General features: G+C 49.2%; 1 protein-coding gene across 1 annotated transcript in view; it reads right to left on the bottom strand.

Moving 5' to 3' along the window:
* dnai1.2 (dynein, axonemal, intermediate chain 1, paralog 2) overlaps nucleotides 1-16,326 on the bottom strand; it is a 464,908-nt gene that overhangs the window by 322,349 nt on the left and 126,233 nt on the right. Inside the window, exon 6 of the mRNA XM_085974010.1 lies at nucleotides 13,528-13,625. Coding sequence (XP_085830136.1) covers nucleotides 13,528-13,625 — 98 coding nt within the window. The remainder of the gene's footprint in view (nucleotides 1-13,527; nucleotides 13,626-16,326) is intronic.

Raw genomic sequence — 16,326 nt, 5'->3', positions numbered from 1 at the left:
AGGTACATGAGGCAAGGCCCGCAGCTTCTGCTAAAAAGGAATGGCATCAGGAGGGGAATCGCCCTCCCCAAGCCAACAGCAGTTGTTACGGGTGTGGGAAGGAGGGTCATTGGCGCAAGGACTGTAGAAATCCATGGAAGGATAAGAGAGAGAGAATGTTCGCCGCAGCCCAAGCCCGAGCCCAAGCCCAGACCGTTGCCCCAGCACCAGTCCAAGCCCAAGCCCAGACCGCTGCCCCAGCACCAGCCCAGAACCCAACTGTAGCCCCTGCCCCAACAACAGGAGGTGGTGCGGTTGTGGATCCCGCTACGATCGAGTCAATCTTGGAGACTATGCGGTCTCTGATGACCTGGCAGGGGAAGGTAGCGGTCGCCAACAGCCCTATCGCTCCCGAGACCCCAACCGAAACACCTAAATGACTGACGCCTGCGCAGCCCGTCTACTTGTGTCCGCTCCGCTATGACGCCTGGAGAAGACCTGTGGTGGAAATGGAGGTGGAAAGGGAAAAGGGTAGTTACCTGTTGGATACGGGAGCTTCGTGTACCGTGATCCACACAGATAGACCTTTTGCCTCACCTCTGTCCGCCCAGGCTCCATTCTTAGTAGCGGGTTTCACAGGCAGAGAACAGGCTGGCGCGTACTCCATCCCGCTCTCCATTCATTTGGGAGCACTCCACACCACATGGACGTGTATCCTATTGAAGTGGAGTGAGGGGGGTGGAAAAGGCATCCTCGGGGCTGATTTCTTGGTGGAACACGGGATCCTCGTGGACCTGAGAAATCACTGTCTCTGGGGAGCCGAGAGCGGTTTAGGTAAGGTAGTCGTAATCCCAGGGAGGGAAGAAAAGGGGGCCCTGTGCACCATGAAGCCGTCAGGAGGTTACGATCTCGAGCTCATGATAGCGAACGTCCCAACGGACTTGCAGGCGTGTGTGTCGGAAAATCTGACCGCGTTTGCCACCCACAAGCACGACTGTGGGAGAGTCACTGGGTTTGAAGTCAGCGTAGACGGGGACCCCATGATCCGACCCCAAAAGCAGTATAATTTCCCCAAGGAGGCAGAACCCGACATGGAGACCGCAATATCTTCATTGGTGCAGCAGGGCGTATTGAGACCAATAGCCACTCACGTGAACTCCCCCTTATGGCCGGTAAAGAAGCCGGACAATTCGTGGAGAGCCACGGTGGACTACAGAGTCCTCAATAGTAACATCCCAGCCTGCGCGCCCACGGTAGCAGCAGTTGCAGACCTAATAGGGAGTATTCCAGCATCGGCGACCACGTTCACGGTGCTGGACATCTCGAACGGTTTCTGGTCCATTCCGCTGCGGCGGGAGGATCAGTACAAGTTTGCCTTTACTTTCAAAGGGCAACAGTACACTTGGAACTGCTTGCCACAGGGTTTTCACAACAGCCCCAGCATTTTCCATCAATGCATGGCGGGGAGTTTAAAAGAGTTTAGTCAGCCCAACCAGATAGTACAGTATGTGGACGACCTACTCCTGTTCACGGACACAAGGGAGGAGCACGGCCCACTATTAGCCGAATTATTGGAACTGTTAGAAAGGAAGGGTTTCAAAGTAAACCCAAAGAAAGCACAGATCGGCCAGCAGGAAGTCAAATTCCTGGGTCTGGCCATCCGCGCTGGAGAAAGAGCCATAGATAAGGCCAGAAGGGAATCAGTACAAGATCTGCCGATCCCCAACACAGTAACGGGTGTAAGGTCCTTTTTGGGATTGACCGGGTACTGCAGAGATTTCATCGAGGACTATGCTGCCACAGCAGCCCCGCTACTCCGACTCTTACACAAGGGAGTCGAGTGGTCTTGGGATGAGGGGTGCCAGGCAGCATTCGAGCAGTTGAAAAGAGATCTGCAGACCGCGCCAGCCCTAGGGGCCATAGATGGGGGAGAGGAGTTCTTCCTGGAGGTAGCCGCTAGTGGGGACAGCCTGAGCGCCGTGTTGCTCCAGGAGCGGCACGGCAAGCTGAGACCGGTAGTTTATTCCTCCAGGGTGCTCACGGATGTAGAGAGGAGTTTCTCCAATTGTGAACGGCATCTCCTGGCCACGCATTGGGCTGTGAACAGATCAGTGATCTTCACAGGAACCTCTCCCATCACGCTCCTCACCCATCACACCCCCACAAAGATGCTTCTGGATGGAAGGATTAAGGATGGGACCGTAAGCAGCGCTCGGATTGCGCGCTGGACCCTCCTCCTTTCCCAGATGGATCTCAAAGTTAAAGGCCTCTGCGCGCCAAAGCTCGCAGCCAACATGGTATATCCCGGAACAGCCCATCGGTGTTCCGTAGAAGGGGTATGGGAGGTCAACATAGGTTTACGGGCCGGGATACACCCCACAGGCCGCGAAATCTACGTAGACGGTTCTAGCACTGTATCTGCTGGCGAACGACTCACAGGGTGTGGAGTTTATGACCCTGCGGCAAACATTGCCCTGGCAATTAAGCTCCCCAGCACTATGAGCGCACAGCAGGCTGAACTGTCCGCGGTGGCGTACGTGGTTACCCACCCCGAGATTTTCCCAACCCCATACACGATTTGCTCAGACAGCATGTTCACATGCAATTCGTGTACGGAGTACCTCGCCATCTGGTCCCGCCGCGGATATACCTCTGCGGACGGGCGGCCTTTAACAGTTAAGCCCTTGCTGGAAAAGATCCTGGCAGCTGTGGGAGAGGAAGGGGAGGTGTTCATCCATAAGGTGAAGGCTCATTCCACCACAGAACTCCGCAGTCAGGGCAACCAGCAGGCGGATGCGCTAGCCAGGGAGGGTGCCCGCAACGGCATTCTCTGGGACCCCTATGAACCCGGACCCGTGGCGGCGATCCAAGGCAGGGAGGGAACTCCAGGGAACACAGGGGTGACACCGCCCCCAGACCTAAAGACCGTCCAAACCCTGGATCCCGCCCTAAAAACAGTCCTAAAAGCCATCACAGAAGGCAAGCAGGTAGAGGGTCCGTACAGTACGGCAGCCCTCTCAGTCAAAGAAGGCATGCTGTTCCGAGAGGAGCAGTGGGTTGTGCCGCAGCAGCACCGGAGGGAATTCCTGCAACTGGCCCACGAGGGTCCGGGGCGGGACACCCCGGGCCTGAGGTTACCTGGCAGCGGGTAGAGCAGGCGGGATGGTGGCCGGGACTTCGGGACGATGTCCGCGAATTCTGCACAAGCTGTCTTGTGTGCGCTGCAAACAACCCAGACCCCCACAAAAGGAAGGTGCCCATGGGGCACATCAGGAGGGTAGAGGGACCATGGCAGTCGATTCAGGTCGACTACATAGGGCCCCTGCCCGCCGCCCAGGGAGGATATAAGTACTGCCTTGTCCTGGTAGATGTGTTCACCAAATGGGTAGAAGCTTTCCCGTGCAGAACAGCTACGGCACTGGGCACTGCTAAGATCTTGATTCGGGAAGTGTTCTCACGGTGGGGACTCCCCCGTTTTGTAGCGTCCGACCAAGGGAGTCAGTTCACCGGTCAAGTAATGCAGAATGCCCTCATGCTCTTGGGCATTGAGGGGAAGTGGCACGTAGCATACAATCCCCAGTCATCCGGGATTGTTGAACGCATAAATCGGACCCTCAAGGAAAAGCTGAGGAAAGAGACAATGGGCTCGCCCCAGAAATGGGCGGAGGTCCTGCCTTTAGTCCTCATGGGGATCCGAGCCAGCCAGTCCAAAAGTACGGGGTATTCCCCGCACGAATTAATGACTGGAAGGATCATGCGAACACCCACCCATGTACTAGCCCCGGTGCTCACTGAGGGCCAGCTCCGAGAGGTGAAGCGAGACAAATTCGTCCAAACCCTTTTGGAGCGCCTGAAACAGATTTATGGGCAGGCGGCTGGGAACATGGGAAGACAGCACCAGGGAAATAGACTGTTACTGGAACCTCGTAAGCAACAAGAGTGGGTAGTCGGAGACCAGGTCATGGTCCGAAACTACGCCAGGGTAGGGAGTTTTGAACCATTGTACATGGGGCCTTACAGCATTGTGGACAAGGCCAGCCCCATGGTTTATGCCGTGAAGGTGCCCCGACGTACCAAATGGTTTCACATTAACCAGTGTAAACTGTCTAAATCGGGTGAACAAGGGCCTGCAAAAGGGACCAGGTCTGAGAACAAAGATCCTCAGCCTGTAACAGAGTCACAGACCACACAGGCTGGAACAGTAGCCTGCGTGAAGGGAGGGGCCACCCCATCGGAGTGGGAGGTCTCCCCTCTAATTTGGGATTCGGACGAGGAAGAGCCCGAACAGCTCGACCTCGCCTTAGACCCAATCACGGAGGAGGAAGAGTCAGAGGACGACGATCCCGCCCTCGACTCAAGCTTGGGGGAGGTAGGGAATGGGGGCGGAGACTCACTACCTGTAGGGACAGGTGAGGTGGAGTCGGAAGCCACAAATCCCGGCCCCGGGGGGGCGGAGCCTGAGGGAGGGGAGCTGGAGCCGGCAGCTGTGGTGGAACCACAGGCTGTGACGGTGACAGTCCCAACCCCCGGTCCATCAGCCCCGGGAGCCCCACCCAAAGCAGCCCCTCGTAGGTCGACTCGAGCGCCCCAGCCCAGAAAGTTTGGCCAGATTCTCCCCATTTTTCCCAACCTCGGTTTAGAGCAGCCCCAGAAAGGCATGGTTCCCGTTCAACAGTGACAGGCTGCGGGGGATCAAAGCCGAAGGCCAGTGCAGCCCCACCGCAGGGTGTGGCACGCTGCAGCCCTCACAGGAATTCAGTAGGCCGCCCGGCGGAGGGCGGCGCTGTACATAAGTTAAGTTAGGTAATTATGATGATAGTTTAAGGAATATAAAGTTTACGGTGTTAAGAAATGTTAAGAGTACAATTTTGAAGTCTGCCCGATATGTGTGCTTGTTTGGGAGCGGGGTCCAGGAACCCGCGCGTCCATTTAATTAGGCCAGCACCTATTGGGAGCCTGGCTACATCATTTTATTGGTTACAGAAACCTGGGATATGATGAAAAAGATTCTCATCGTGTTCGTGGCGATCGGGTGCGGGTGGGCCTACCGAGGCCGCACCAAGGACGTCATCATCTTCGGGTGTTCCGGGGACACGGCCCCCATCGCAACGGATGGGACAGGGGAGCGAGAGGTTGAGGAAACCGCCACCTACTTCCACCAGGGGAGATGGCCAGTTTGGCTGGGGACGAATTCTACGGAATACTCCAGCAATTTCGGTATTGCCTACCAAGAGACTTCGTTAACGTGCCCTCGGGTGAGGATCCTTGCACCCAGATTCGGCGTTACCGTGGGAAAGAGGATCTGTCTGGTGTGTAATGGGAACGTACCACTAAGGCGATGGTGGTGGCTGCGAAAGCTGGGAAAGGACATGAGGAACTCTACGGTCGAGTGGGAGCGACTGGGTAATAATACCCATCAGACTATTACGGGGACTCACGGACAATTACGTGTGTGTTGGGACAAATGGTGGGAACCAGATGAAGGAATATATGTCTGTATGTGGGGTTCAAAACGCATTTGCCCCAAGGGCGTATCCATCTTCTTCCAGAGGCAGTGGCAGGATGAAGGAAAGGGGATGAGATGGGATGTCAGCACTCGAGCGTGCGGAGCCCCATACTCCCCTATTCCGGTAAACGCCACTGAACTCATCACCCACCCACGCAAGCCCTTGCCCACGCTTCCGGTAGCACTAGCCCAGAAAGAAGGGTGCCCAACCACCACCAAGGGACCCGGGAACGGTTTAGTATTGGTACCCACCGGTCAGGTGCTGTACCAAGGGGTACACTACGCGGTGGCCTCAGTGATTTTAAACCTCACTGAGGTACGATTGCCGGAGTGGTGTCCCAAAGAAACGGAACAATTATACCAGGTCCTGTTAACCCGAATGTTTAGACAGTTTTACGAGTTTGACTTTGCCGACATCGACAAAGACAAATTATACACCACACCACCAGAAGTTTTGGATCGAGTCGGGAGGCAAAGAAGGGGTACAGTAAATGACATATTCACTGCTTTTAATACCGGGACATCTGTCGTCAACGCTCTAGATAACGTGGAGCTGCAGACACAGATCAACGGTTTAAAAGCCCAGTTAAGGAACATACTGACAGACGAAAATAAGGTAGTGGGTTCTGAGTTACATGAGGACCAGGCCATGACACTACACTTTAAGGAAATAATAGCTGAGCTGGAGAAACACGCGAGAACGGTAAATGCGCTCATTAAGGAGGATCGGAATGCGTTCGATCAAGCTGCGCAAAACGAGGCCTGTGTGCTATACGGGGCGTGGTTACTGGGCGAGGGCTGCAGTAATCTTGAGGATTTAAAACAGGGTTTGGTCCCGTCCTGGATCAGCAACAAGCACTTGCAAGCGCTCCACCCTTTTGAGAATGCATTAAGCCCGTGCCAGCTCAGACTAGCTGCAGAAGCGTACCCAGTCCCAGTGGACTGCGGACGTTCGAATCATACTATCATGGGAATAGTGGTAAGAATGCCGGTGTTGGGTCCCGCAGCAAAGCCCGCCCCGGTATACAGGGTGGAGAACATTGGAGTCATTCAGGGGGGCGCACACATTCGTTACGCAGTGGTCCCGCCTTACGTCATCAGATGGGAGCGTACGATGACAGGCACCGACCTCTCGGGGTGTCGGAGCCGGGGAGCACACATCATCCTGTGTCCCCAGCACTTGAATGCCTTTTTGAAACCACAGTGCGGGTTCAGAACCGCTAGCGCGAAGCTGATAAATTGCACCATGGAGGCAATGGCAGAGGACCATGTGCCCCCGCAGGTAGCATATATCAGGGGTGGGACATACTGCGTCACCACTGCAGCGCCTCACTACCACTACGGACAACACGAGTGGTGTTCGATCAGTGATAGCAGTTTCTGTTTCAAACCCAGGGCCGAGGTTCAAGTGGCACAACAACGAATTGTCCCCATTCCGGCACCCTCCACCGTCCACCTCACTGTCAAAGAGAATTTCACAGACTTGCAACGATTCGTCGCGCATTTTGGTTATGTCATTCCACCTCTCCCCGAACACCTCACCAAGATTTTAAAAGCCGTTATAGTTTCACAGAAACATTTTTACACACTGGAGCAGAAGACTCTAGAGATAGGAAAAGACATATTGGCCATAGTCATCCCACCATGGTGGGGCTTGTTCACTAACATAGAGGTCCCGGCCTGGATTAGAATAGCATCCCACATCCTAGTAGTGTGTCAGGTTTTAATTGTGATATTTTTGCTATTCGTGCATTGCAAAAGAGGCAAACGCCTCCAGAGGCACGAGAACACAGGAGAATGGAGAGAACGCTATGTGCGAATGGGGGAAGAAGACACCCCACTTTAAGTTGCTAGTATTGAAGGTTAAGCGTCCCTCCATTTTTTTTAGATTTTGGCCATTTGCGCGTTTTTGTTTTAAGCATATGAATATTGTTATGTTATTAGTCGTTCTTAAGTTTTTGGATTAATAAAAAGTGTATGCAGGTGGTGCAAGAGGGTATCAACCCCTGCACATCTGACAGATGAATGTGTTATAGTTTAAGAAGTGCTGCCTATGATTGTCCAAATGTGCACAAAGTAATTTTCGTTTTTTTCAGAAATGGGAACTGCATGTGTCGTGAGGGTCATAGATAGTTAAGTGCCAGGAAGGTTTGGATGTGGGGAATCAGGGAAAATTTGCTCACCAAGGATCATTGATACCTCTAGCAAGCTATCAGTATCACAGGGGGGCCTGTAAGATTCAAAATTTTCAGCAATAATCACGCAAGAAAACAGGATAAAATAAGACAGTTTATTGACCAAAGTAAGCTTGCACAGAAAAACCTTTGATAAAAGGGCATACAAAATGGCCACCGGGCCTCGTGATCAGTTTTCTGGACCATTTGATTTCTGTTACTGCAAGCCAGACAGGCTTGTGGATTGAAGACAGTAAGCCCGCGAAAGCCAGTATCGGGGAACTGAAACTCAGGGAAACAGCATACATATTCAATGGATTCTAAGTACAGGATGGGGCCCATCAAGATATGGGCGGACAATGCATGAACACTTATACCCATTTAATGTACAAAGGAGAAACCGTTTAACAGCCATCAAGGGAAATCTCCAGACCGATCAATATGCGAACCGAGTCACGGTGACAATGTAAAAGACATTAAAAGACATTATCGGCCAGGAAGGCCAGTTAAGTTATCACCGGCTCCCGTTACAAGACAAAGCGCCCCTGCAGAGATTTCTGCCCGCCAAAATTAATACAAAGACAGGACTATGATTTGGCGGGAGATAAGACTGTCCCAAAAGGGTATAACTATGGATTTTGAAAAGTCCATCAGCGCCTCTTCTACCTCGGTAGCTTCGGAATCGATCAAGACGCTTCTTCTTTTTAAAGACGCTTCGGACGGACAATTTCGGTGAAAAGACAACGTGGTCGGTGTTCAGCCAGACAAGGCTCGGCCACGACGGGAAGACGACGAGGGTGGCCCGGGTGCTGTTGTCGGGAGATCATCGATGACCCAGGCCGAAGGAGAAGACACCCTCAGGAAAACCGACGATCCAGGCCGGAGAGAAAGGACATTCCGGGCCTGACACTTCCGTGCCTCAACATCCCATCGGGTTGTTGTTCTGTTCCATGAACCCAAATCGACAACAGACCGAGTGGATCTCAACCTTGACGAGCGCTCATCGAGGCTGTATCTACTGCCCCATCGCCTGAGAGAAAAACAAGCTGCGCCAGAAGTTTCCAAATCCACGTGACGACGGAAAGCTGTGCCAAAAGGCTGCGAACCCCTTTTTCGCGATTTTGAGAGTGGTGAGCATGATCCCGAGTTCCTCAGGTCGAAACTTAGTTTAGGTATAAGGGAGGGAGTTAAGGGTAATCGTAATGTGTTTTCCCTTTTACGATGTGCCGTGTGTTCCCCATTTCCATAGAGTCAAGTTCATAAATTTGTGCATGATTGTAGTTACTTTAATCTGTGCCTATGACATGTATTTTGTAATGCTTCAAACTGTTTAAAAATAAAAGCATCCATTTCGTGCTATTCAACCTGGTCTATTGAGTCCTTTCTCTGCACTACAGTTCTCTGCATCTAAGTCCAAGGTCTAGAACCGTAGGGGAGAGTGGGTCGAACCACTCAAGGGTAATTATTGCACAAAGCCTGGCAGGAGACCAGAACGAGCAAGAGAAACCCCCTACATAATGTTGCCAAAAGGAGTAGTAAGCCTGGGAATTGGAAGGATATTAGAATTCAGCAAAGGAGGACCAATAAATTGATAAAGAAAAGGAAAATAGAATATGAGAGTAAACTAGTGAGATACATAAAAACAGACTATAAAAGCTTCTATACGTATGTAAAAAAGAAAAGATTAGTGAAATTAAATGTGGGTCCCATACAGGCTGAGATGGGAGGAATTATACAGGGGAATAAGGGAATGGCAGAGAAATTAAACAAATACTTTGGGCAGGATTTTCATTGGGCCGTGGAGGCGGGATTGGAGGCGTGTGGGGGGTTAAAATCTCGAAATTGGGGGGGGCACGAAACCATCCCGCCCCCAACCTGCCTCCATGCCAGTTTCAAAAGAGGCGGATACCCGACCTGTGCTGTGAGCCGCCTCCCCGAGGCAGGAAGGGGATTAGTGCCAATTAAATGCCTGTTAACAGGTAGTTAACAGGCAGTTTTTGGCCTAATCCCTATTTTTATTCCTGAGGTGTCAGATTCCTGACGGCTCCAAACCATGCCAAGGTGGACCGTCGGGCTGAAGGGCTTGGAGGATTCGAGATGTCCGGTGTTCAGGTGAGTGTTGTGTGTATGAGTGCAGAGGTAAGTGTGTTTGGTGTGTGTAAAGTGTTTAAAGAAGTTTAATTACCTTTACTTACCTTTACAGACTTCCTTCCTTCAGATCTTGGGAGTCCCTCATCTCACCGGCACAGAAAGCAGAATGGCCGCGAGCTGTCAAAAGTTGCAGCATTCAGCTTTCTGTTCTGGAGAGATCTCTAAATCAGCCTGAGAGGAAGGAATTAACTTCGTGTACAGATTGTCAGTGTTTGACAGCTTCAAAGAGCTGTCAAATGCTGATATTTCATCTGTCAAAAGCTCTTGACAGATGAAATGTCAATCTGTGATGTCACCTGTTGCCGGGTGGCCCTTAATTGGCCTACTGAGCCCGCTGGGCGGGCTTAACAAGGGCAATCAAGTGAAAATCATGTGGGTTGGCCACAACTTGATGGAGGCGGGACTACAACCCCAAAAGTTGTAGTCCCGCCTCCTACGCACCTCCAGTATCAAAATCCAGCCCTTTGTGTCTGACTTCATGGAAGAAGATGCAAAAAAACCTCCCGAAAATAGTGGAGACTGGGTACTGAATTTGGATGATCAGCCATGATCTCATTAAATGGCGGAACAGGCTCGAGGGGCCGAATGGCCTACTCCTGCTCCTATCTTCTATGTTTCTATGTTTCTAGAACCAAGGTTCTAGCGAGAATGAGGAACTGAAAGAAATTAGTATTAGTAAAAAAATAGTACTGGAGAAATTAATGGAACTGAAAGCCAATAAATCCCCTGCACCTGATGACCCACATCCTAGGGTTTTGAAAGAGGTGGCTACAGAGATAGTTGATGCATTGGTTGTCATTTTCCAAAATTCCACAGATTCTAGAATGGTTCCCGTGGATTGGAAGGTAGCAAATGTAACCCCACTATTTAAGAAAGGAGGGAGAGAGAAAACAGGGAACTACAGACCAGTTAGCCTGATATCAGTAACGGGGAAAATGCTAGAATCTATTATTAAGGACGTGGTAACAGGGCACCTAGAAAATAATAATAGGATTGGGCAGAGTCAACGCAGATTTATGAAAGGGAAATCGTGTTTGACGAATCTGTTAGAGTTTTTTGATGTTGTAACTAGCAGAATAGATAAGGGGGAACCAGTGGATGTGGTGTATTTGGATTTTCAGAAGGCATTTGAAAAGGTGCCACACAAGAGGTTATTAAACAAAATTAGGGCTCATGGGATTGAGGGTAATATACTAGCATGGATTGAGGATTGGTCACGGACAGAAAACAGAGAGTAGGAATAAACAGATCATTTTTGGGTTGGCAGGCTGTAACTCGTGGGGTACCGCAAGGATCAGTGCTTGGGCCTCAGCTATTCACAATTTACATCAATGATTTGGATGAGAGGACCAAATGCAATATATCCAAGTTTGCTGATGATACAAAGCTGGGTGGGAATGTAAGTTAGGAGGAGGATGCAAGGAGGCTTCAAAGGATATAGACAGGCTAAGTGAGTGAGCAAGAACATGCAAATGGATTATAATGTGGAGAAATGTGAAGTTATCCACTATGGTAGGAAAACTAGAAAAGCAAAGTATTTTTTAAATGGTGAGAGATTGGGAAATGTTGGTGTTCAGAGGGACCTGGGTGTCCTCGTACACGATTCACTGAAAGTTAACATGCAAGGACAGCAAGTAATTAGGACAGCAAATGGTATGTTGGCCTTTATTACAAGACGATTTGAGTATAAGAGTAAAGACGTCTTACTGCAATTATATAGGGCCCTGGTGAGATCACTATTTTGGTCTCCTTACCTAAAGAAGAATATACTTGCCATAGAGGGAGTGCAACAAAAGCTCACCAGACTGGTTCCTGGGATGAGGGGATTGTCCTATGAGGAGAGATTGAGTAGACTAGGCCTATATTCTCTAGAGTTTAGAAGAATGAGAGGTGTTCTGGGTGAGTCCCCTTCTACAGGGGGCTTAGAGGGGGACTCCATGAAGTCTCCATGAGTGTGGAGGCCTGGATACCATCTCTTATAATGGCGGCCAGGTGCTGGAGTCCATGGCAACAAGGCGGGTGCCAGAGAGGTGTGGATATCCGATAGCCCCATGTTAATTTGGTGCGCTCCCTCTCACCCCAAGAACTGCTGGACCAGTCAATTTAGAATTCTCATCTCATTTTCAAATTTATGCACAGGCACTTCCCACACTACTTCTGCATCCCTTATATTCTCTCCCTTATCCTTTGTTCTCCAACACGCCTTTGGTGCCCCTGCTCCCTTTGCCCTACCATCATTGGCAAAATTCAACTTTTAATTCCTTCCAACTTTCTACTTCACTCTTCATCTTTAAAAACCTTCCTAAAATCTATATTTGCAACCAAATTTTTGGTCACCCACTATGACTTGACATTTTTTAATTTCTTCACTCTGTAAAGCACCTTGAGATGTTTTTGAACACCAAAGGCGCTACATGATTGCAAGCTGCTGTTGTTATCACCTAAATTTAAAAAGGGAAACAAATTGCCAATCATACATTCTACAGGCTAATCAGCCTCGTGTCAATACTGGGTGTAACAATGGAAACCATACTAAGGAGTAGGCTGGAGGAGTAGCTGTAAAATAATAGCTTAATAAGTAACAATCAGCATGAAAGAAGAAAGATTTGACTTTAAATAGTGTCTTTCACGTCCTCAGGATGTCCCAGAGTGCTTCACAGTCAATGGAGTAATTTTGGAAGTGTAGTCACTGTTGTAATGTAGAGTAGCACAGCAGCCAATTTACACACAGAAAGATCCAACAAACAGCAATGAGATAAATGACCAGATAATTTTGGGGGGAAATTTTGGTTGAGGAATAATTGTTGGCCAGGACACCAGGAGAACTCTCCTGCTCTTCTTCAAATAGTGTCCTTTTACATCCACCTGAACTAGCATACTGTGAAAATATGAGTACCTCAAAATGTGAGTATTTGTAACTTGAAATCAGATGTAATCTGAGATCAATTATAAGTACATAATTGTGAAACAAGGATATTCATTATAAATGGCAATGAACCAATCTCCTTCAATTGTTCCACGAGAAACTGGACACCCAAGCAATTACAATGATAACCGTAAAAGGAAAGGAAAGGACTTGCATTTATATAGCCTCTTTCACGACCTTGGGACATCCCAAAGTGCTTTAGAGCCAATGAAGTACTTTTGAAGTAGCAACAGAAAATGCTGGAAACACTCAGCAGGTCAGGCAGCATTGCGGAGAGAGAAACAGAGTTAATGTTTCAGGTCGATGTCCCTTCGTTAGAACTCTGTTTAACGTCTCATCCGAATGACAGCACCTCCACCAGTGCAGCACTCCCTCAGTATGGCACTGAAGGGTCAGCCTGGATTATGTGCTTAAGTCTCTGGAGTGGGGCTTGAAACCATGACCCTCTAACTTAGAGGCAAGAGTGCTACAACTGAGTCAAGCATCTAAAAAATTAACAGTTGAGAGGTGCAAACTGCCAGAATCTCTTGAGAATGCTGATTAATACATTCTGTAAAGAGTTGGAGAGGAGGTTATTTCTCAGTGTCCATACAAAGAATAAAAATCAAGAAACTTCCAGGAATTTCTATGTATCATTTTATTTTTCTTAGACATCTGTAGCTGGCCAGCGCCCAGCTCTCTAGCTCTCTGAAGCCTGAGGATGTGGTCTAATGCCACTGAATGTGAATAATCATAATCATATTCAATGTGTGGGTGTGTGCAAATCGGTTGTTCAAATTATACGCTTGTACCTTTGCATCTGGGAGCTCTTCCTCTTCTGTATCTATTTTCTCCCCACTTTCGGTTATAATGATTTCAACAGGTGTAGCAATATCGTCAGCTTCACTATCTAGGTAATGGAATAAGAAAGGCTGTAATGTTGTGGATGAACTAAATTAACCTCTCCCTTCCCTCAAATATCCAAGCTAAAGCTGTAAAACGTTCAGCCTCAGTCAAACCCCATGTAAATGCTAGTCAAGACAAGAATTCAAACTCAAAACCTTTTGTATTATAGCCCTACTAGTTGTGTATGCATTTTTGAAATTATATTAATGCACTTATGTTTTTAATATTAATTTTGAGTTTGCAACAGTTTAGTGGCATCTAATAGTGGTTAGAAACTGAGATTCCCCACATCACTGAATTTCTGAATTCAGCTTCATTGCACTAGTAAGGGAAAGGAAATTTACTGGAAGAGCCACCCCTGGCTGCTTTTTACACCTCTCAGCAGGCGGTGCAGAGCTGCAATGGCAGATGCCTGGGAGCAGGCCCAGCTACCTGCATATCAGCCAGGGAGATTAAGTAAAGTAAATAACTAAAAACAAATATATATAAATTGTGGAAATACTATGGTTTTGGAACTCAATAGTCAAGAGCCTACAAAATCGATCGCGCTCGAAAATGGGAGTGCAGAGGGCAAGGCGCACACTGCGTGCACCTGTTAGCATTATCTTAGGCAGCTCATAATATTCGTGTTGCCTGCTAATTATCATCACTCTGGCGTGCAGCCAGCACTGCAATATTCAATAGCAGCATATCTGTTTGGAGGACTAGATATCATAGAAACATAGGAACAGGACAAGGCCATTGAGCCCCTCGAGCCTGTTCCACCAATCAATGAGATCATGACTGATCTGCGACCTAACTCCATATACCCGCCGTTGGCCCATATCCCGTAATACCTTTGGTTAACAGAAAGCTATCAATCTCAGATTTAAAATTAACAATTGATCTAGCATCAATTGCTGTTTGCAGAAGAGAGTTCCAAACTTCTACCACCCTTTGTGTGTAGAAGCGTTTCCTGATATCACTCCTGAAAGGTCTGGCTCTAATTTTTAGACTATGCCCCCTAGTCCTAGAATCCCCAACCAGCGGAAATAGTTTCTCTCTATCTACCCTATCTGTGCCCCTTAATATCTTGAAAACTTCGATCAGATCACCCCTTAACCTTCTAAATTCTAGGGAATACAAGCGAAATTTGTGTAATCTCTCCTCATAACTTAACCCTTGAAGTCCGGGTATCATTCTGGTAAACCTACACTACACTCGCTACATATCCTGCCTAAGGTATGGTGCCAAGAACTGCTCACAGTACTCCAGGTGTGGTCTAACCAGGATTTTGTATAGCTGTAGCATAACTTCTACCCCTTTGTATTCTAGTCCTCTAGATATAAAGGCCAGCATTCCATTAGCCTTTTTGATTATTTTCTGTACCTGTTCCTGGCATTTTAATGATCTATGTACCTGGACCCCCAAGTCTCTTTGGGCCTCACCTGTTTTTAGCTGTTCACCATTTAGAAAGTACCCTGTACGCCTGGCGCTAATTATCGCCTCCAACAGCAAACTTGGCTTTTATTGCCCCTGCAGGTGATTGGAGCACTAAATCAGGCGCTACACACCTCTCTTAAGGCGCTAAGGCCGAGGAGCGAGGCGCTACCTCAGAGGGCGGGCGCAGCGCAGATGCTGTCAGTTAGCGATTGAACACAGACACACTGGCGCCAGTCAGTTCTTAAAGGGGAGGGTCGATCTTGCTCTGCAGCCACACCCTGCTCATTGGAGCCTTGAATCTCGGCCTGGGCAGACCTGTGGCTAAATTCTGCAGCCAAGGACTATGGAGAGGGCCAGGGAGCGAGCACAGCGCTTCTGCGAGCGGGCCTTGGAAGCTCTGGTTGTCGCGGTGGAGCGCAGAAGATCTATTCTGTACCCAGACAGTGGCAGGAGGCCTTTGCCACGTGAGTACAGAAGAGTGTGGAGGGAGGTAGCTCAGAGAGTCTCCTCAAGCAGCATGGTGCCTAGGACCCATCGCCAATGCAGGAAAAAGTTCAACGACCTCACTCGGGTCGTCAGGGTAAGTGCCTTTTTTTCAAAACCTCTCCATCCCTCCATCTCAACCTCACTTTATGGCCAGAGGGTCTTATGCCCAACACTCATCCAACACCTATGGCCCTTTCATCAAACACACACGCACATTCCACACTTTGCATACAGTAAGGGCTATTCAACAATGGCAGGCATTTCAGGCAAGACCATGGCTGCATACAGTAAGGGCTATTCAACTATGGCAGGCATTTCAGGCAAGACCATGGCTGTATATTTACTCAGAGGCCATCCTTTTTCTTGCAGGCCAAGCTGTCTCATAATAGGAGACAGCAGCAACGGACTGGTGGAGGGCGGCCTCAGCTGCAAGCCCTCAGCGATCTTGAGGTGCGCGTCCAGAGGATTGTGGCAAGCCGGGTGATTGGTCCTGTCGCTACTGGAGACGCCGACCCCGTTCTGGACAGCAATGGTAAGGTCATCACGTTTCTGTCCTCTCTCCTTCCACTTGTTCCTCACAACACCAGCCTTTGCCACTTTCAATCCAAATTACTAAATCGCTGCACTCATGGCTCCCTTGCTGCCACCCTGTCCTCACACTAAAGCCACTCTTGTACCTCTCTGCTTTCAGATGGTGATTCACCAGGTGAGGAGATGGGCCCTCAAGCTGCCAGTGGGAGTGAAGCTGAGGGGGAGGAGGAAGAGGAAGCCGGAGCATCAGCGCCACCCTCTCCTGG

This window comes from Somniosus microcephalus, chromosome 2 (assembly GCF_052327205.1).
Source record: "Somniosus microcephalus isolate GS21.2 chromosome 2, FLI_Smic_1.0, whole genome shotgun sequence".
Lineage (NCBI taxonomy): Eukaryota > Metazoa > Chordata > Chondrichthyes > Squaliformes > Somniosidae > Somniosus > Somniosus microcephalus.
This window is presented reverse-complemented; position numbering and strand designations above follow the sequence as displayed.